The 21,460-nt window shown below is 49.9% G+C and overlaps 1 protein-coding gene across 4 annotated transcripts in view; it reads left to right on the plus strand.

Moving 5' to 3' along the window:
• The first annotated feature begins 1,396 nt into the window (after positions 1-1,396).
• Gprc5c (G protein-coupled receptor class C group 5 member C) overlaps positions 1,397-21,460 on the plus strand; it is a 43,065-nt gene continuing 23,001 nt past the window's right edge. The window contains exons 1-2 of one of the 4 annotated variants that reach the window (XM_076543691.1): positions 1,397-1,547; positions 15,271-15,525. Coding sequence is in view for 2 of the 4 variants with exons in the window: in XM_076543687.1 (XP_076399802.1) it covers positions 18,176-18,302 (127 nt within the window). In the remaining 2 variants the exon portion in view is untranslated. Of the gene's footprint in view, positions 1,548-15,270; positions 15,526-18,117; positions 18,303-21,460 lie in introns of those variants that run through there. The other 3 variants (XM_076543683.1, XM_076543687.1, XM_076543682.1) reach the window with 3 other exon arrangements.

The raw sequence follows: 21,460 nt of genomic DNA on the forward strand, positions 1-21,460 counted from the left end.
TTTTCGAGACAAGATTTCTCTGTGTAGCCCTGGCTATCCTGGCACTTGCTCTGTAACTAGGCTGGCTTCGAACTCAAATCCGCCTCCCAGTGCCTCCTAGTGCTGGAATTAAAGGCACGCGCCACTATGCCCAGCTTATAGGTGAGTGTTTATGCGATGCCGGGGAATTGGACCCAGGGCTCCATGCATGCTAGGCAAACACTCTGCCTACTGAGCTATAGCCCCGACCTCCTTGGCTCACTTGTAAACCAGCTACTCTATATTCTGACCTGCTCATATCATGGGATTATTGCAAGATGCAAATAATTAAGCACAGGAAATTTCTGGAAAGAGACTTCCCTAACCAGTGGTTCTCAACTGATCCTTTAACGCAGTTCCTCGTGTTGTGGTGACTCCCTCAATCATAATATTCTTTCATTGCTATTTCATAACTGTAACTTTGTTACTGTTATACATCATAATGTAAACATCTGATGTGCAGGATGTGTGATATGTGACCCCCTGTGCAGTCTCAACCCACAGGTTGAGAACCACTAGCTGAAACTGAAAATTCAGGTGGCTTCCCGGGGAACACAAGCAGGAAAGTAGAGGGAGCTGAGGGAAGGTCTGCTTTTACCTTCAATAAAATCTGACTGGGTTTCAATCTTCCAAACAGGTGTGGATTCCCTTTATGATTTAAAAATGGTGTTTTAAATGATTTAAAAAAGGGCTAGGGATGTGGCTTCTGTGCCTTGAAGACTGAAGGTCCTGGGATCCATCCCTGGTGCCAAAAAGCAAAACACACTGGACACCAATGTGTAAGTATTCACGGAGCTTCCAGCCCTGTGAAACTGTGCCTTCTTCTTTGGAGTCTATACTGAGAACCGCTTGGCTCGGGATTTATCAGACTGATTTCACAGCCAACCACAGACTTCCCAGGCCCTGGAAATCTGAGGGTGACAGTGAACCAGGGTGGTAGGAAGAGCCATGGGCTCCAGTGGGACCCCATGTTCCGGAGGGATAAAGGCTCTTCTCTCCTTGCTCTTGGCCTCCTAGGCATGGGGCATATGCTGCTTCCTGGCAAGCTGGCCAGACCAACCAGCAGGCAGGCCTTGTGGTGCCAGAGAGAAGGACAGAATACTCAGCACAGAACACATTAGAAAAAAAAAAATCAATGGCTAGAGCAGCAACCCACCATAGTAAGGGGACTGGACGCCAAGGCATCCTCCCCAGGAGCCAGCTGCAGCCGGAGTTCTGGGGACGCTGATGGCTCAGCAGGAGCTGTGGTCAGCCTGAGCCAGCAGCTCTCTGCACCCAAAGGCACAGCCAGGGCTGGCACACTTCACCGGGCAGGGAGGAGGAGGGGCCCTGGGTCTATGCACTTGTTTATTTCCTGTTTGAAGCCAGAAGCAGGTAAAGTAGTGAGTGGGTGCTTGGATTTTCCTCTGTGAAGTCCCTGAAGAGCAGGCCCGCCCCCACTTCCTCAGACCCTCTGCCAGCTCCGGAAAGCTGCAGGGGTCACAGTCCAGGAGAATCCAGGACACCCCGGAAGCAAGAAAAGGGACCAAGTAAGGAGATCGCTGTTGCTCCTAATCAGGCAATCCTGGCCAACTGTCATTCTGACCAATAACAGGAGAGCAGCCTCCCTAGACCTTGCTCTTCCTGGAGTGGTAGAGAGGAGAGGAATGGGGGAGGGGAGTGCCAGACAGCCACTTCAACCAGGTCACACTAATACAGCGATCTGGTTACAGCCCTGCTCAGTCTCAGGCAGGGAAAATTCACCTTCTGCCCCAGGCTCGGCAGTCAGTCTGGGGCAGGGGGTGTGAGGTGGGGAATTCCTGTGTGTTGTGAACAAGTCCTTTCCTGTCATCCTGGGCTGTGGGATACGGGGCATGTGGTGGTGGTGGTGGTGGTGGTGGGGGGTTTGTTCTGGTTGCTGCCCAGAGGCCAAGGTAGCACTTTAGCCGCTTGGGTACCCAGTGGCAGTCTCAGGACATCAGTGAAGGCAGGGACACCTTGGTCCCTAACTGGGCTCTGGTCCTGAATAAATCCTGACACCAACACATCCTTGCCAGCTGATTACAGTCCTCAGGACCCATTGTAAAGAGGAACCTCTTATGCCCCTCTTTCGCCTGATGGAAGCCCTGTCTGGTCTGTCATGGTAGAACTGTCTGATGCAGAGGGCAAGCCTGGCAGGTTGGCAACGGCCCTTATTCGGGGTGGTCAAAGTTTCTGTAAAGGGCCAGATAGCAAGGATATTTAATTTCCCAGTCAGGTGATCTCCACCACTGCTGTGTGATGTAGCGTGAAATCAGAGGGAGGCAATAGTCAATAAATCCACAGAGCTTTGTAAGGACAAATGGTGGGCCCGGGGATGTGACTCAGTCACTCAGCCTGCTCAGCATGCACAAAGCCCTGGGTTCCGTTCCCTACCCTATAGAACCGGGAGTGGTGGGACATGCCCGTCATCTCAGCTCACGGGAGGAGGAGGAAGGAGGACCGGAAGATTGGGGGCATCTTCTGCTGCATAGTGAGCTTGAGGCCAGCCTGGACTACACTGTGAGTTCCAGATCAGCCTAGAATACAGTGTCAAAAGAGATCCCAGGGCAGAGACAGCAGTTAGAGCACTGGCTCCTCTTTCAGAGGACCAGAATTCAATTCCCAGCACCCATGTGGTGCCTCATACTCCAGGTTCCTCTCCTCCGACCTCTGAGGCGTGTATGTGGTATATACATACATACATACATACATACATACATACATACATACATATATATGTGTGTGTGTGTGTGTGTATACATATATGTGTGTATATACCTATGTAGTCAAAACACTCATACACAAATTAAAATAAATATTTTTTTAAAGATCCCCATCCCTATGACCAACACACACACACACACACATACGGTGGGGATGGGAGTTGCAGTGGGGGGCAGACAAGATTTGCATTTGGCTCTGGGTTGAGAAAGATAACACCTCTAAGGTACATACCACAATTCCTGGTATGCACACAGGTGGGGTAGTAGGTTACTCATTGGGTACCTCCCACATCCTAGAAAAGGCCTTTGTTTCTTTTTTGAGGTGCTGGGAGACTTTAATCCAGGGCCTCACATGTGCTAGACAAGTGCTCTACCACTGAGCTACAACCTTACATCCTTTTTCTTGGTTGGTTGGTTCTGTATTTTTGAGACAGGGTTTCTCTGTGTAGCCCTGGCTGTCCTGGAACTCACTGTGTAGACCAGGCTGGCCTCAAACTCAGAGATCCCCCTGCCTCTTCCTCCGGAGTGCTAGGATTAAAGGCATGTACCACCACCGACCAGCTACATGGTTTGTTTTTACTGAGATAATACTTGGCTTCTTAGTCCAGCCTGGTTTCAATTTTAGAATGATATGCCTGCTTCAGCCTCTAGAGTGGCTGGGATTAAGGCATGTGCCATCACGTCTGACTCCTGCCCTGCATCTTGTTTGAGACAGGGTCTCACTATGTAACTCTGGCTGGTCTAGAAGTCACTGTGTAAACCCACAGATGCCAGAAGTCTTCAGCATTCCTTGGCTTTTAGTAGCACAAAGCATCACTCCCATCTCTGCCTCAGTCATGTGACCTTTCCAGGTCTCTAAGTAGCCATGCTATGAGGCAGCGATCTTGGTTTTCATTTTACAGAGAGGAAACCCAGGCTTAGGGAAGCAGTTAGTTGTCCAAAACCACACAAATTTAACTATAATCAGAGGGGAACTGTGAATGCTGATATACAAGAAAAGGACGGAGTGAGGAACCCGGCCGGGGTCCTGCTTCTGCAGAGAGTAGGCACATTGGTAGCTTGCAGGGACTGTGGTTTCAGTTCATGCAGGGACAGAGCTCAGCTGCCCCTGAGCCACCATATGCTCAGCTAGGGGTCCTACTGGTCTCTCCTGGGAAAGCTGAGACTGTCCTGGGTGGAAAGACCTTTGGGCATTAGTGGGATAGACACCCAGAGGCTGTGTATTGTACAGTGTCCCTCTGTGGGTCTCAGTGTGTTTGAGTGTCTGCTGTTAGGCTGTGTTTAGATAGCAGTCCTGTACCACCACACCCTTATTGGAATCTGGGCCATGATAAATATAACTAAGTATTGAGATAAGATTTAGATGGACCCCAGGCTGTGGTGGCATACACCTATAATCCCAGCACCTGGGGGCTGACTCTAGATGGATCATGAGTTCGAGGCCAGCCTGTACCACACAGGGAGACCTTATCTCAAAAGAGATTGTGTTTGAGCTGGGCATGTAGCTCCAGGAGTCAAAGGCTTGCCTAGCATGTATGAAGCCCTGATTTTGACTCCCCAGCATAAATCATGCATGTGGTTTATACTTGTTTTCCCAGTATTTAAGAAGAGGAGGCAGGAGGATCAGAAGTTCAAGGTCATCAATGACTTATGTAGTGAGCTCCAGGCCACCCTGGGAAACATTCAACTCTATCTCAAAAACAAACAAACAAACAAACAAACAAACAAACAAAAAATAGACTGGAGGAGAGATGGCTCAGTGGTTAAAAGCACTGGCTGTTCTTCCAGAGGACCCAGGTTCAATTCCCAGCACTCACATGGCCGCTCACAACTGTCTGTAACTCCACTTTCAGGGAATCTGACTCCCTCACAGAGACACACATGTAAAACACCAATGCACATCAAAAAAAAAAAAAAAAGCAAACAAACAAAACAAACAAAATAGCAACCAACACAATAATAATAATAATAATAATAATAATAATAGATTAGAAGGAACCCTAAGTCTGATGAAGACTGTCTGAATTGGAACCAGTGATGGCTAGGAGGCTACTTAGAGACCTGGAAAGGTCGGTCACATGATGACTGAGGCAGAGATGGGAGTGATGCTTTGTGCTACTAAAAGCCAAGGAATGCTGAAGCCTTCTGGCATCCGCTAGCAGCTGGGAGAGAGGGGAGGACTGCATACTTTGCGGAGCTACCAGAAGGAACTAGTCCTGTGGACATTTTAATTTGAGTTTCTGCCCACCTCCCAGACTGTCTAACTTCTGGCCTAAAGTCACCCAGTGTGTCACAGCAGCCACAAGAAACTAATACATTCCATGTGCTCTTTGCAGGGTCATTCCGCCATCTCTTACAACCAGTCAGCTCTGAAGCATGCACAATGCTGGTAGGATAAGAGGGTGAACAGGAAAGGGGGCAAAGAAAAGGAGAAATCAGCTGGGATGGGAGGGGGTGGCTTGAAAAGCTGAGGCTACAATGACAGTTTGAAATCAAGGTCAGAGACTGTTAGGAGAGGCGTGGCTGACCAAGCACAGGCTCCTCCCCTCCGGCCCTGAGAACTGCATACAGAACTAGGGACAAGTTCTTCACTGAAGAGAGCAGCCAGGCAGTCATTTGGTTAGCCATGGCGTTTAGGCCTACACAGCTGTCCAGTGGACAATCAGGAATGCCCATGTAGCCATCACACTGGGTGGATATGGCTGAGGTCAGGACACGGCAGTGGGACAAGGGTGGTGCTGCCCAACTTCAGACACCGGCATCTTGGTGCCTCCAGGACCATAACGCCCATTGCCCTGGTAACAGAACCTGAGTGACTCCAGGAAAGGGATGCTCAATGGTTTTTCTGTTCAGGAAATGAAACTCAGCCTTTATCTACATCCTCCACCATAGCCAGGGCTTCCATGTTGCCATAACAACAGCTCTGATAAGCTAGGCAGCTCAGGAGCCTTAGAAATGGAGGCTGTCTCTGGTTCTGGGTGGCATTTGTCTCTGAAGGCATCAGACTTCACTTTCTCCCCTCTGTCACTGGTCCATGGGTAGAGGAAGTCCCTTCCTCCACCTCCTTCAACATGGACTGACTTATGAGTGCCTCCTACAGAATGTGGCAGTGCCAACCTGGGACACAGTTACATCCTCCTGAAGACTAGCTGAAATTGGGACCTTGAGCTGCCATTTAGAGGTCTGGACTGTCCTGTTGGACAGAGGCCCTGGGGAGAGGCCACAAGCTGCCATCTTGTCCATCTAGATAAGTTGGGTCTTCAGATGACCACAGCCCTAGCTATCATCATACTGCAAATGCATAGTGACCCAAGGAAGAGCCTACCTGCTGAGTCCTGCCAACTCATAGGACCATGACAGACAGAAATAAACCAATGGCGCTGGAGTCACAGCTCAGGTGGCAGATTATTTGCCCAGCATGCATGCACAAAGCCCTAGATTTGATTCTCAGCATCGTAGAAAACCAGGCACAATGCTGAATGCCTTGTAATGCTAGCACTCAGGAGAAGGAGGCAGGAGAATCAGGAGATCAAGGTCATTCTTTTATTTATTTATTTTTATTTTACAATACCATTCAGTTCTACATATCAGCCACAGGTTCCCCTATTCTCCCCCCTCCCACCCCCTCCCCTTACCCCCAGCCTACCCCCATTCCCACCTCCTCCAGGGCAAAGCCTCCCCCGAGGACTGCGATCAACCTGGTAGACTCAGTCCAGGCAGGTCCAGTCCCTTCCTCCCAGACTGAGCCAAGTGTCCCTGCATAAGCTCCAGGTTTCAAACAGCCAACTCATGCAATGAGCACAGGACTTGGTCCCACTGCCTAGTTGCCTCCCAAACTGATCAAGCCAATCAACTGTCTCACCTATTCAGAGGGCCTGATCCAGCTGGGGGCCCCTCAGCCTTTGGTTCATAGCTCATGTGTTTCCATTCATTTGGCTATTTTTTTTTCAATAATTGAGTAAAACCGAAATTTATTATAAGCCACAGTCGTTCAAGGTCATTCTTGACTATATGTCATGCTGAGCTGGGGGCTAGCCTGGGCTGCCTAAGAGTTTATCTCACTAAATAAATAGATATTATTGTTTTACGGTGCTAAATTTAGAATATCTTGTTTATATAGCCACCGATTCCTGGAATAATGTGGAAGATTTACCATCTCTGCCATCCTTGCACACTGGGTCCTTGGGAGGGAGGAGGGATACATTCATGTCCCACCTTAGCGGTTTGACCCAGTGGTCTCCCTAGCTTTGGTGACCAGCTGTGGTTACAGAGCAGAATGTAAGGGTGGCCTTGCTCCTTCTGGGCCTGGTAGGAAGCCCTTTCATTGAAGCCAACAAATATTTGTAAAGCAGCTGGACACTCATGGCTCTCCAAGGACTCGAAGGGGCTGACAATACCTTTGAAGAGCATCAAACAGCTTTCTGAGCGCTCTTAACATGACAACGTCCTCTCCACCCAGGACGACCAGCACAGGGAGCAGGCAGAAAGGCTGCCTTTGTTCCTGGGCAGGAAATGACATCATGGGCCCCACAGTCAAGGAACAGCAGAGCCCGGTCGAGTGTCTACTGGCTGCGGGTCTCTTTTGCATGACACCCTAGCTATCCCAAGCCATCGCGGGGAGCAGTTTTGGACCCGGTCAGGCCTGTTTTTGCCAGGTTGAAGGAACAGAGCTGGGAGCACAAGGGTTGTTCTGGGTACCGGCGTCACTTCTAGGAATCAGTGGTGGCTCAGGCATTACTTGTAATGAGTAGTAGTTAACTTTTCCAGGTCTCAGTTTCCCCATCTGCAAATGGAGGTATCTTAGGGTTTCTATTTTTGCAATGAGATACCATGACCCAAAAGCAAGTTGGGGAGGAAAGGGTTTATTCAACTTACACTTTCCCATCACTGTTCATCACTGAATGAAGTCAGGGCAGGAACCCAAGCAGGGCAGGAACCTGGAGGCAGGAGCTGATGCTGAGGCCGTGGCAGAGGGCTGCTGCTTACTGGCTCGCTCAGCCTGCTTTCTTATAGAACCCAGGACCACCAGCCCAGGGATGGCACCGCCCACAATGGACTGGGCCCTCCCCATCGATCACTAATTGAGAAAATGCCTTACAGCTGGATCTCATGGAAGCATTTCCTCAACTTCGGCTTCTTCCTCCCTGATGACTCTAGCTTGTGTCAAGTTGACACACAACCAGCCAGTACAAAGGGTGAACTGTGGAGAGATCTGTGAGCCTGAGGGAAGTGACTGACTCTGGGACTGGACTGACTACGTAGAGGAAGTGGCTCTGTGTGAGGACAGAATGCATGCTATCTGCAGATCAGGAAGCCATGATAGCAGGAAGAGGACAAACATGAGCTCCCCCCACCTCCAACCAATGGCTCCAGAAGCTACTTTCTGATTCTTCATTTCCAGGCCGACATGGCTAGGTACCGCATTTGAAAAGGAGTCAGTGAGCACCAGGAACAAGGGTCTGGGCAGTGTGCCTTGGAGGGGACTCTGCTCAAAACAGAACATTTAGAAAACTAGTGCTTTGGTTTCAGAAACTCAGAGGGAGACAAGGGCCAAAGAAATGTTAGCCAGCCTGGTCTACAGAGTAAGACCTAGTCTCCCAGGGTGCCCTCCCTCCACCAAAAGGGACCGTTGGAAGGGGCTAACTAATATGTAATAGGGCTGGGAATGTAGCTCAGTTGGTAGAGGGCTTGCCTAGCAGGTACAAAGCCTTGGGTTTGAATCCTGGTATTGCATAAAAACAAAACAAACAAACAAACAAAAAACAAACAAACAAAAAAAAAAAAAACTGGATGCTGGGCCTGGAGAGATGACTCAGTGATTAAGAGCACTGGCTGCTCTTGCAGAGGACCAGGGTTTAGTTCCCAGCACCCACTTGGCAGCTCACAACTGTCTGTAACTCCAGCTGCAAGGGCTCTGATGTCCTCTTCTGACCTCTGTGGACACTGCACACAAATTGCACATGTACGTACAGACAAACACACACTAAAGTCAAAATAAGTAAATCTTTAAAAGCAAGAAAAAAGAAACCCAACTGGGTGTAGTGGCATACGCCCACAGTACCAGCACTCAAGAGGTGGAGGCAGGAAGATGGGAAGTTCAATGTCATCCTTGGCTGCATGTCAAGTTCAAGGCCAGCCTGGACTACTTGAGATCCTGTCTCAAAAATAATTAAGAACAACTAACGCGCTGCTGGCAAAGAGCCCTTTATACATTGCATGAGCAGGCGGAGAGGGAGGGCGCAGTGCCTCCAAGGCCAAGAGGGGCTCTCCTGGATCACATTTCATCACCAAAGCAGGTCCGAGGACGGGGAAGTTGCTGAGCAGCTGCTGTTTGCAGGGCCTAGTTAGGAAATGGCCCAGTGAGCAAGACAACTGTTTTGAAATGCAATATGGTATTAGGGCGAAAGGACTGTCGGGAGTAAATCTACTGTTCCACTGCTCTGGGCTGGCTGCTTTAGTGTGAGCGATAAAAGTGACCTTGAAGAAGCTCAAGGCCTGCATGGAAAAACTGCCCACTCTCTTTTTTTTTCTTCTAAGTCTGAGGCTCCTGCCTACCACCTACGAGCAGGAAGCGGTGAGTGGTTAAGCGACCGAGGCAAAGGCCGTGGGGTCGGGGCAGAGGCAGGAAATCCCAGTAGTTAGTGGCATTTGCCTCTGGGATCCTTATAAGAACTGGATGCAAAGAGCCTCTAGCTGTGCTCCCAGCTTTGTGGTGGCTCCTCCCAGCCAGGTACGCCTGGAAGACATGAAGAAAGGTTACTGGGTATGGCCGTTCTCTCCTTCTGCTTTTACACTGGTTCTGAGGAACGAATTCAGGTCGCCAGGCTTTCACAGCAAGTGCCCTTATCCACTGATCCGTGTCCCAGGCCTGATAACAGCTTTTGATAACTAAAAAATGTTTATGAGGGTTTGCACTGGCCCGTGATCCCCACCCCTGCTTCCTGCCCTGGTCATGAGCACATGATGTGATGTCAGATGTCAGAAGGAAAGAAAAAAGATGGATGCATTCATGTCTTCCCACAGTGTCAGAATTTATTGAATAAAAATAAATTCAGAAAATACGCCAGTCTCGTCAGCTGCAATTTGTTGAAGCGTTCCAGTTTGCCGGGATAGCTGGTCATTGGCAAACAATAGCTCTTTTTTCCGGTCTTAATTATTATTAAATTAATTCTCAGATCACAGTTACATATGCAAAGTAATGAAGTTCTCATATATATATATATAAACCGTGTGTGTGTGTGTGTGTGTGTGTGTCTGTGTGTCTGTGTGTGTGTGCGTGCGCGTGCGTGAGTGCGTGCATGCGTGCGTGCGTGCGTGCGTGCATGCGTGCGTGCATGAGTGTGTAACAGAATGGCTACAGATGACCTAAGGATCCTAAAGAGTTCAAAGTTGCTATAAGAGGCAGAGAGCTGATAAAGATGGAGGCGCCTGTGTTGATAGGAGATAAGATACGGAGAAACTCGGAGCCTAGCTTCTGGGCCATGGGTTAAGCCAGCCCTGGAGGTTGAGCTGAGCCATAAGACAAAGTGCAGAACTTCATCCAGGTAGCTGGATGGACAGGCAGATGGACAGCATTCGACTAGGACACATCAGCAGTAGGGACTGAGCTGAACTAAAGCCTAGGGACAATTGTGTCTCTACCCACTGGTTCCTTCACACATACACACACACACACACACACACACACACACACACCCTGCATTCACATGACCCCATTGGTGGGAGCCGTTACCAACATCGTATTTGATGCCTTCCTCTTTAGGGCATCCAGTGAGAGTGCTGTTGCCTTCCTGGGTCTGGAGTGGTTGGTAAGGTCTTAGCCTGGTTATTCTGTTTTTTTATTTTGTTTTATTTTTATTATTTTTATTTATGTGTATGTGTGTCTGCATGAGTGAATGCCAAGTATGTGGCTTCCTATAGAGGTCAGAAGAGGACACCAGAGCTGGAGTTACAGAAGGTTGTGAGCCACCATGTAGGGGCTGGGAACCGAACCTGGGTCCTCTGTAAAGCAGCCGGTGCTCTTAACCTCTGAGCCATCTCTCCAGCCCTCTCATTTAAAAAATATTTCTGTGTGTGTGTGTGTGAAGGAACCAGTGGGTACCTTCCACTGACCGGCTGTCAAGGCGGGTGTCTGCTGGCTTCCTCTCTGTTTCACCCATGTTCTTTCCAAAGCTGCGTGCCTTGGGGTCCAGGGAATGCAAGTAGCCGCATTCTCCTGCTAGGACATCCAAACATGCTTTGGATTAGCCCATGTGCCCATAGGTTCCCAGTTGACGTTGACAGGTTTGTAGGTAGAATCTTTTTACTTTCAGGGATGAGTTCTTTTTTTTTTTTTTTTTTTTTTTTGGTTTTTTGAGACAGGGTTTCTCTGTGTAGCTTTGTGCCTTTCCTGGAGCTCACTTGGTAGCCCAGGCTGGCCTCGAACTCACAGAGATCCTCCTGCCTCTGCCTCCCAAGTGCTGGGATTAAAGGCGTGCGCCACCACCGCCCGGCTCAGGGATGAGTTCTTTATCAGTCTGTGTCTTACAGGTGGTAGTGTCTATGTGCCTGACACGCAGCTCCAACCAACCCACGTCTACATCTGCACAAATGCTGCTTTGTAAAATGAGGTCGCCCAGGACAAAGCACAATATGGAGTCACTTGGAGCAGATCTCCTCAGCTCCCTTCCAGGGCCTTACCACTGTAAACCAAGTTCAGGCCTCTCCTCAGTTGACTCTGGGGTGAACTTCTTATTTACTCGGGAGACTTCTTTTCCCCATCAAAACTGTTCCCCAAATGACTTCTATTGATGAGATTGCCTTCGCCCACACACCATCCACTAACAGCCCACAGCTTTGTCCACCTTGTCAACTCTCCCTGGAAGTGCCGTGTCTTAGTGACTTTTCCATTGCTGTGATAAAACGCCACACCAAGACAGGGGCAGTTTAGAAAAGAGAGAGTTTAATTTGGGATTTATAACTTCAGAGGGTTAGAGTTCATGGTGGTACAACAAAGTCCAGGGTAACAGGAACAGCTGAGAGTTTAGACCTTGATCCTCAAGGAGAGAGAGAGAGAGAGAGAGAGAGAGAGAGAGAGAGAGAGAGAGAGAGAGAGAGAGAGAGACACGGACAGATGGACAGACAGACAGACAGACATTGGAATGGCTTTTGAAACCTCAAAGCCTGTCCCCAGTGTTACATCTTTTCCCACAAGGCCACACCTCCTAATCCTTCCCAAACAGTTCCACCAACAGGGGACCAAGTACTCAAACATAAGAGTCTACAAGGGCCATTCTCATTAAAACCACTACACATCATTAGTATCCAAAACGGACTTGAATCTCAGGGGCTGCAACCTTGAGTGATCTTACAGTCACCTTTGCCCTCAATAAATGATGGATTCTGATTGGACAGGTTTGGGTGGGTTCAGAAATCTACAGTCTCGGCCTGGTGAGATGACCCAGTGAGCAAAGGTGCTTGCCACCAAATCTGACAACTTGAATTGGATCCCCAGAACCCATGTGGTAGAAGGAACAATGTCTGCAAGTTATCCTCTGACCTCTACACTTAAATACATATTAAGAAAAACCGGCTGGGTGTTGGTGGCTCACGCCTTTAATCCCAGCATCTTCCCAGGCAGAGGCAAGTGGATCTCTGAGTGCAAGGCTAGCCTGGTCTACAGTGTGAGTTCCAGAACAGTCAGAAATGTTACACAGAGAAACCCTGTCTCAAAAGACAAAACAAAACAAAAAGAAAAACAGAAATCTATAGCATATATATATATACACACACACACATATATATATACATACACACACACATATATATATATACATATATACTGTTTGTTTGTTTGAAGACAGGGTTTCTCTATGTAGCCCAGACTATCCTAGAACACACTCTGTAGACCAGGCTGGCCTTGAACTCAGAGATCCACCCACCTCTGCCTCCTGAACCCTGGGATTAAAGGAGTACACCACCACTGTCCAATTTAAGATATATTTTAAAAGTTATTTTTAATTATACATGTGTCTGTGTGGTATGTACACATGAATGCCCATCAAAGCCAGAGATGTTGGATCTCTTTGCTGCCAGAGTTACAGACAGTTGTGAGCTCCCCAAGGTGGGAGCTGGGAACCGATCTTGGGTCCTCTGTAAGAGCAGTTTGTGAGCTTTCTCTCTAGTATGAGAAGTCTATAGTCTTAATCAGCTCCTGGATGACAGAGGTGAGCCTTGTACTCCAAGGAACAATGTATTTTTCATTGTTGTTTTGACACAGGGTCTCACTATGTAGCCCTGGCTGTCTTAGAATTCACTTTGTAGACAAGGCTGGCCTCGAACCCTGGAACTCACAGAGATCTGCCGGCTTGTGCACCTGGAGTGCTGGGACTAAAGTCATGCGCCACCACATCCAGCCAAGAATGATGTGTTTAACTGAGATGATGTCAGAGAGTGCTGGAGAGAACTCACAGAAGAGAACACCAGGGCGGGAGACATAGGAGACCCAACCCACCAACTTCCTGTTCTTAAGAAACGTTTTAAAATTATATTGATTAATTGAGCGCATGCATGCTTGTGTGTGTGTGTGTGTGTGTGCCTGAGCACACATGTGCATGTACATGCTAGATCATATATGGAGGTCAGAGGACAACTTTCCAGAGTTGGTCCAGGTCCTCAGGCTTGGCAACAAACCAACACCCTTACCTACTGAGCCATCTCATGGGCCCAACTTCCATTTAATCTTCTCCTTCACAGAGATAGAGGAAAGACCTACCTCGGGGAGGAGCAGAGAGAAGGGAATTGGTGGCCGGGATGGGTTGAGAGCCCACCCAGTGTCCCACTCTGATGAACAGAAAGCTCACAGAGCTGGCAGGATGGCAGAAAAGCCCAAAGAGCACACAGCTTGCTCATCTGTAAAATGGGTAGCAGCCCCTGCCTCTGGGGACCATTGTGGAGGTGTGGTAGAGTCACCTACCCGGGGAACCACTGCCATCGGGAGCTCTGAGCTGGGCCTCATCTCCCCATCTGCAATACTGTGGGGAGGTAGCTGGGGAGGAACTGGGTCCCTCAGCGCACAAGTTCTGGGTGGATTGTGCTGCTTGGCTGACTTCTCCCCGCTGGCCTCAGTTGTGAACCCCTTCTCAATTTCCCCTTCTGATCATCTGCTGCAGTCCCTGGAGTGGCCCAACCGGCAGGACCGCAGGCAGCTTCTCGCTTTCTGTGTTTTGCCTGTCTCTCCTTCCTTCACTCCCAGAGGTTCCCATCTGTTCTTCTTTACTTGGCCTTGCCTTAAAAAAATGTACTTTTTACTGTGTGTGAATGTTTGCCTATATGTGTGCATTGGCACTGTGTGTATGCCTGGTGCTTGTGGAAGCCAGATGGGAGCATGGGAAGATCCTCTGCACTGGAGTCACAGATGGTTGCGAGTCACTGTGTGGTACTGAAAACAGAACCTTGGTCCTTTGTATGAGCAGCAAGTGCTCCTAACCATTGAGCTATCTCTCCACCCCCAACCTTATTTTTTTTTTATTTTTATTATTTTTATTTTTTATTTTATTTTTTTTTTATTTTTATTTTTTTTTTTTGGTTTTTCGAGACAGGGTTTCTCTGTGTAGCTTTGCGCCTTTCCTGGAGCTCACTTGGTAGCCCAGGCTGGCCTCGAACTCACAGAGATCCGCCTGGCTCTGCCTCCCGAGTGCTGGGATTAAAGGCGTGCGCCACCACGCCCGGCTTATTTTTATTTTTTATTTTTAATTTTTTTGGTTTTTCGAGACAGGGTTTCTCTGTGTAGCTTTGCGCCCTTTCCTGGAACTCACTCTGTAGACCAGGCTGGCCTCGAACTCAGAGATCCGCCTGGCTCTGCCTCCCAAGTGCTGGGATTAAAGGCGTGCACCACCACCACCCGGCTATTTTTTATTTTATTTTTTTGAGACTGGGCTTCATTGTGTGGTCCTGACTGCTTTGGAACTCTTAGGTTAATCAGGCTGGCCTTGAACTCACAGAGATCTGCCTGTCTTTGCCTCTGAGTTCTGGGGATTAATGCCCACCTTTGACTTTACTGTTTCTTAAGGCCAGTGTGCACCTTTTGGGGTATGGATATCAAGCAGGCTCCCAGGGACTTGGTAGGCAAAAATGGGCCCAGATCATTGATTTTCAAAGCAAATTATACAATCAGTTCTGAAGCTGTATATTCATGTAACACCACCCTAAATAAATAAATAAATATAATAAAAATATTAAAAAGGCAAGGACCTTGGAGGAAATTGGTTATTGGATTTAACTGGAAAGGACTACTTCAGAAGGCCCATGAATGGGTTAATTTTGTAAACAGGGCAGGTATGAGGATGAGGACATGTGAAACAGGAGGAAAAAGGACTGTGGGCCCTGTGAGTGACAGCAAGAAAGATGGTTACCAAGGCCAGAGCTGATCACAGGCCGCTTGCTCCTGCCAGGTCCCACTTTATCGAGACCACAACTGCTATTAAGACCCTCAGACTTGCCATCAGCGGTTCCGGATTCGCATAATGCCTGAACTCTGCCTTATCATCAGCAGGGAGGAGACCAGCTGGAAACCAAGGGAGCTGAAGTTTCATCGGCTGCCCAGCTCCATCACACTCCCAGAATAGCGCACCGGTTCCCGGCAGCCTGAGCTACACCGCAACTGGGCTTCCGGTGAAAGAGACAGTCAAGCCCCAGCAGCAGTGAGAACAGCTGGCCCCGGACATAACCCAGAAGCCAGCTGGCTGGCTCCTCCCTGCCTTGTCCTGCCCTGTCCTGCCCTGCCCTGCCTGAGGCACCATTTCTGGTGAGTGCAGGCAAATGAGCTGTCACGAGAGATCTGAGCTGAGCTCAAGAATATTGGGTGTCCTCAAATTCTAAATGAGAGGGTGGGCAGTGACTGGGTCTTTTAAAAATTTTTGTTGAGCCAGACATATTGGTGGGAGGCTGAGACAGGAGGATTGCCACGAATCTGAGGCAATCCTGCACTACAGACTGAAACTCTGGCTAACCAAGAACAGTTAACATAAGGGGCTGAAGCTGTGGCTTCCGTTGGTAGGGTGCTTGCTCAGCAGGCATGAAGCCCTGAATAAACCAGTCCTGGTAGAGCCCACCTGTAATCTCAGCTCACCGGAGGGTCAGAAGTTCAAGGTCATCCTTGGCTACACAGCCAATTCAAGGCCAAACTGGGTTACCTGAGACTCTGTCTTAAAAATCAGTCAGTCAAACAAACACAGTAATAAATAAGGCTTTGTTTCGTGGAGCACGCTGGTAGTGCCTGGATCAGCCGGGGAAGAGCCGTGTTGGTGGTGGCTGCAGAGGGGGGAGTGGGGTGAAGGGTCAAATGGCTGCAGGCTGTGTAGAGCTGAAGTGACCACTGAGGCCAATGGCCACCAGCAGAGAATGGAAACAGGCTGCAGCTGGCTTCTGAAGGCAAAAGGCTGGCTAGGGGAGGGGGGGCAGACGGGTACACTGTGGGCTGGACAGCTGGTGTGCCCCGAACCCTGATTTAACTTTCTTGGGCCCTTGCGGATCTTTTATTTACTAATTCCCTTTATAAATGATAACTGAAGCCTGGCTATGGGCAAGGGAAAAGGGAAGCACAGAGACAATCCAGCACACACCTTTCCCTCAAGTCTTACACGTTGGTTGAGGACACAGGTACATAAATAACGATCCGTTAGGCAGAAAATGGTAAGTAAGGGTCGTGCAGGAGGTGGGTTGTGGGTACAGTACAATAGGGTAGAGTCCGAAGTGCTAAAATAAATGCTTATAACTCACGGCTGGTTTTAGCCTCTATGAATCTGTTTATAAAAATCTATAAAATAGAGACAATAATATCTGCCTTGTGGAATCCTAGCTACCTTTAATATTACCTGTCTTGTGAAATCCTATTTGTCATTTGGATAGCTACAGGATTGTACGAAACATTTGTGTAAAAGATAGAAATGGTTTAATGCTATATGGAGGTAAACCATCCACAGGCATTGTATTATCAGCTAGGCTCCATCCCTGAGCCCATCAGCCCTGGAGCCAGGGACCCAGGGCCTCACCTACTCAGTTTCTTGTAGACGCTAAGCCTCCCTGACCTCCATCCCTTTACAGAAGCCTGACAGCTTCCTACAGCCCCTGACAATCAATCCGATCAATCCACCGATAGCTAGTGCTGCATTTTAGATGTGTACTGTCCTGTGCCAGGGGATGCTGGGAAAGAGAGCTTTGGAGTCTAGAATCCATCCCCAGAAGAGACTGTCAGAGAACCGGGGAGACATAAGGTATCATTAACAATACAGCCAGGTGGAGGCAGAGATTCAGACCAGGATTCAGACACCTGGAGCGGTCATCTCAAAGACAAGTTTAAAAATTAACAATGTAAAGAATAGAGTCAGGAGTAGTGATTCACACCTGTAATCTCAGGATTCTGGAGACAGAGAAAGTCAGGAGGGTCGAGAGTTCAAGACCATCCTTGCTTACTTAGAGAATTTGTGGCCAGCCTGGCTAAGCCAAACCAACCAACCAACCAATCGAACAAACCAACACTGTAAATACTGGGTGATTCCTAGATATGTGCCAGGGGAGAGGACCCTAGTGTCACCAGAATTCTTTCCAGTAGGATCCCCAGGGCTTCAAAGTGGGGATGGCTCCTGAGGGGCTGAGAGGAGGGGAAGGACATCCTGGATTGAGAATGGGGGCCAGTGGGAGTGAGCCCCAGGAAGGCCAGTGTGGGAGGCTGATTCGGACCTCTCTGCCTGGAGTGACTATTTCCTGTGAGGAAGAGGAAGGACCTTCCTTGCAGCCAGACCGGGCCAGAGGGACTGAAAGTGCAGATCCAGGAGTTCGGATTCTGACTTAGCAGCCATTACCTATCAGCTATGATCAGAACCAGTGAACGTCCTTCACTAGATGGGGCTTTGCAAGACGATGGAGAGGTCCTGAGCAGCTCGGTAGGTTTGGGAGCTTAGGGATCAGCCACAAAGTACGCTCCCCCTTGACCAAAGGTTCCAATTGGGATGACACCGTCTAAGGTAGGGAGAGCAGAACGCAGCATGGTCACATGTTTCTGTCCTGGTTTTTGGAAGAGCTGGGTGAGTGGAATGTCTTGAATGCTTAGACCTGGATTTGAAGCATGGGTCTTAGGATGTGCTAGGTCTGTTGATGAGGACTGGCCAGACCCATATGAAAATCTTAGAAAATCTAGTTCTTCCTTCCCAGGGGAGTTGGTTACTGCCCTTGAGCCACTGAGCTGTAGAAGGGGTGGGTGGGAAGTTGACGCAGGGCACGGGAGGCACGGGTTTCGTGGAAGGGTTCAGCATCAGGTGACATTCCAGCAGGCTCTACCCAAAGCCCGCTTCCGGGTACATTTCCTGAGTGATCAGCCATGGGCAGCCAGTAGTAGGGAGTGAGTGTTTAACTCCTCTGGATCCTGGTTTCCTGCTTCTTAATGTGGCTGCCCTGGTATGAATCCTCTCAAAATAACCCAGCAGTCTCAGCTCACAGCGGGAAGTCCTGTGAGCTCCAGGGGAAAGGAGCCCTGTACTGCACCTGGGGCAGTCATGGCTACCACAGGCCCAGAAGCCAAGAGAGGTAAGATACAAACTGTTTACCAGCAGCCCTGGGGCTCCCAGCCACCCCCACTTCTCCGCATAAGTTCCAGGCTCCACCCTCAGCTCAGTGTGGGATAGCCTGCCTGCCTTTCTCCCCCCACACACAACCCCCTCCTTTTTCTTTCCTTCTTTCTTGGGGGTGAGTGGAAGACCCAGCCTCATGAAGCCCAGGCTAGCCTCCTATTCAAGAAAGAACTCACGATCTCCTGTCTCTCTGTCTCTCTGGTGCTTGGATTACAGGATGTGCCATCATGCCTGACGCTGAGGGATTCTTTTTAATCCATCAGGGCCCTTGATCTCTAAGTCACGGCTGGCCTCCCTGGCTCCCTTGAGAGATTCCACACGTTGTGGTTCAGGATCCCTGCTCCTGGGATACTAAAACTTCCTTCTTGGGAATGGGTGTGACCTGTAGCACATGGGTTGACTATACCCAAAATGGGCCACCAGGTTTCTACCCTGGCTTTTTTTTTTTTTGAGACAGGGTTTCTCTGTGTAGCCTTGGCTGTCCTAGAACAAGCTCTATAGACCAGGCTGGCTTTGAACTCAGAGATCCACCTGCCTCTGCCTCCCAAATGCTGGGATTAAAGGTGTGCACCAACAGTGCTCTTAATTGCTGAACCATCTCGAGCCCCATAAGATAATCCTTTCTGATCCAGGCCTGTTGGTTCACACCTTTAATCTCAGCACTTGGGAGGCAGAGGCAGGTGGGTCTCTGTGAGTTTGAGGCCAGCCTGGTCTACAAAGTTCCAGGACAGCCAGAGCCACACAGATAAACCCTGCCTCAAAACAACAAAAAGTCCTTTCTAGGGGAAATGAGGAAGGCTTCTCAGAGGCAAGAACACTGACGCAAGGGGGAGTTTTAAACACTTTTGTTCAGACAGAGGTGGGGTAGAAGAGACAAAGCTTGAAGACAGAAAGACCAGCACAAGCCAGAGCTCAGCAGGACACAGACTGGCAGGCCTTCTCTAGCGATGGTGAATGGAATTGAAAGGATGCTGGAGAAGCAACTTCTTCCAGTGTGTGGTTTCGGAACAATTAGCTGCCTTTTTGTGGAGAGATCTGTGGCTCCGAGGGCTGGACCATCGTCACACAGGGAAAAAGAGTCTGGCCTCAGACCCATCTGTAAGTGCCAGGCGCGTGGGGGGGGGGGGGGAGAACATTCTAGACACGTTGTATTTGGAGGGTGGGGTTATCACTCTCGTTTTACCAAAGAGGAAAGTGAGGGGTCAGAGAGTCACACAGCTAGCGCGTGGCACTTCTAAGACTCTGAGATCGAGGGGCCTCCGGGCAGCTCAAAGACAGGCCAAGTGAATAAAGATGGCGTCAGTCTGCCTTTCAGCAGGAACTCGAGTATCTAGAGAGAAAAGAAGGTGAGGACAGCGCTGTGCTCCCTGCCAGCCTCACAACTCCAGGCTGTGCTCCTTGCCAGCCTCACAACTCCAGGCATGCTTTCGGGAGCAGGTGGGCAGTTCCTGCAACAGGCCATTTCTGGCGGCTGTTATACTTTGTGAAAACAGAGTAGCTATTGGGTTAAATCAGGGTGAGAGGCATCAGGGGGCACAGCTGTTCCTGTGGCTGGGGTCCCAGAGCTGCTGCCGATCTAAGGAACTTTAAAGTACTCCCGGTCTCAAGCAGCAGCCCACAGCAGGACTGACTCACTGGCAGGGCTCCCAACTCTTTCTCTTAAGACCTAAGCAGAGCGCAATAGGAATCTTGGAGAACCAGAGGTGGGAATCATCTGCCCAGAGGGACTTGCTTTGTCCTTTGAAGGCAGATCTTGTTCCAGAAGGGTGCCTGGGCGAACAGGGAAGAGCACAGAGTTCTCAGATACTGGCCTCATTTCTACTGCCCGACAGCCGCCTCTCAAGGCTGGCTGAGGGCAGGGCTCGGCCACTGCGGGGCCAGTCCCTTTTTAAATGACGCCCAGTGGGTGACCAGATGCTAGATACCCCTACCTGGTGGGGAAGGGGGGGGGGGGCTAAGAGTGGTGGCTTTGTTTTGAGACAGAATCTTGTGTAGTCCAGGGTGGTCTTGGGATGACCTTGAGTTCCTGATCCTCCTGCCTCTACCTCCCAAGTGTTAGAATTACAGGTGTGAGCTGCTATGCTTGGCAAAAATAGTCACAGTTTTGGAGGCTGTAGGGGAAAGAGAAGAGAGAAGGAAAATCGAGATGGTTTGCAGGGTCCTGCCACCAGTCTTGGACCACTTCCCTTCCTTGGGTCCCTGACCCCCACCGGCTCCCTTAGCTGGCGTCTCACAGATGCCAATGAGCCATCTCAGCAGAGTTAGGCATCAGTCGCCTAGTTAATGAAAAGCAGGCAGAGGCCAGGGCGACTCATTCCGCTCACTTAGGTCTAACCAGTATGTTTGCCTTTCTAGCTAGCGTGGGCACCAACTGCCTGCGCCATTCACTGGATCCTTAACCTTGGGGTGGGAGAAGGTACCCCTGCAGCAGCCACCCACTGAAATAGTTCGGGCTTTGCCCCAGACCGGCCAGAAACGGCAAGGCACAGAAAAGGATTCAGGGTTCTAGAAATCCTGGGCCCCACAGTCCCCACCGCCCCCTCCTAAGCAAACATTCCTCCCAGAGTCAGAAAAGAGCCGAGCTGTGTGCGAGGGGAGGAACCGGCCTGAGGTTTATCGCTCCGGCAACTCCGGGTGATTCATTGAGTTTAGACTCCAGGTTGTCATAGATGGAGGCACGCAAACACACAGCCAGCCGGGGAGGTACGGGTCACCAGCTCCCTGCCCTCCTCTACCTGGCTATCCCCTCGCCTGTGACCAGCTGCCTCCCCTCCCCCTCGAGGGCGCTCAGGGTTGAGCAAACACGCCCTGCCGCCTGCCCTGCCACCGGCTGGCTCCGACCGCGCTCCTGGCGATCCCCCAGGCAACTCGGCGTCACGAGAACCCGCACCCTGAGACCCGACGCCCTGCCCTCTCCCGCGTCCCCAGGGCCCCTGTCAGGCCCAACAACCTCTTGCTCTTGCGATTTGTCCCTTCCGGGGATACAGCGCAACCCAATCAGACCCACTCAGTGCTCCGAGGACAGCGCAGCCCACTCCCGAGGGATCTCAAGCCCCAGGGAAAGTGGCCGGAAAAAAAAGAAAATCTCTTGTTTACTGGGCCAGAGAGGCCTCT

The sequence above is a fragment of the Peromyscus maniculatus genome, chromosome 8, assembly GCF_049852395.1.
Source record: "Peromyscus maniculatus bairdii isolate BWxNUB_F1_BW_parent chromosome 8, HU_Pman_BW_mat_3.1, whole genome shotgun sequence".
Classification (NCBI taxonomy): Eukaryota; Metazoa; Chordata; class Mammalia; order Rodentia; family Cricetidae; genus Peromyscus; species Peromyscus maniculatus.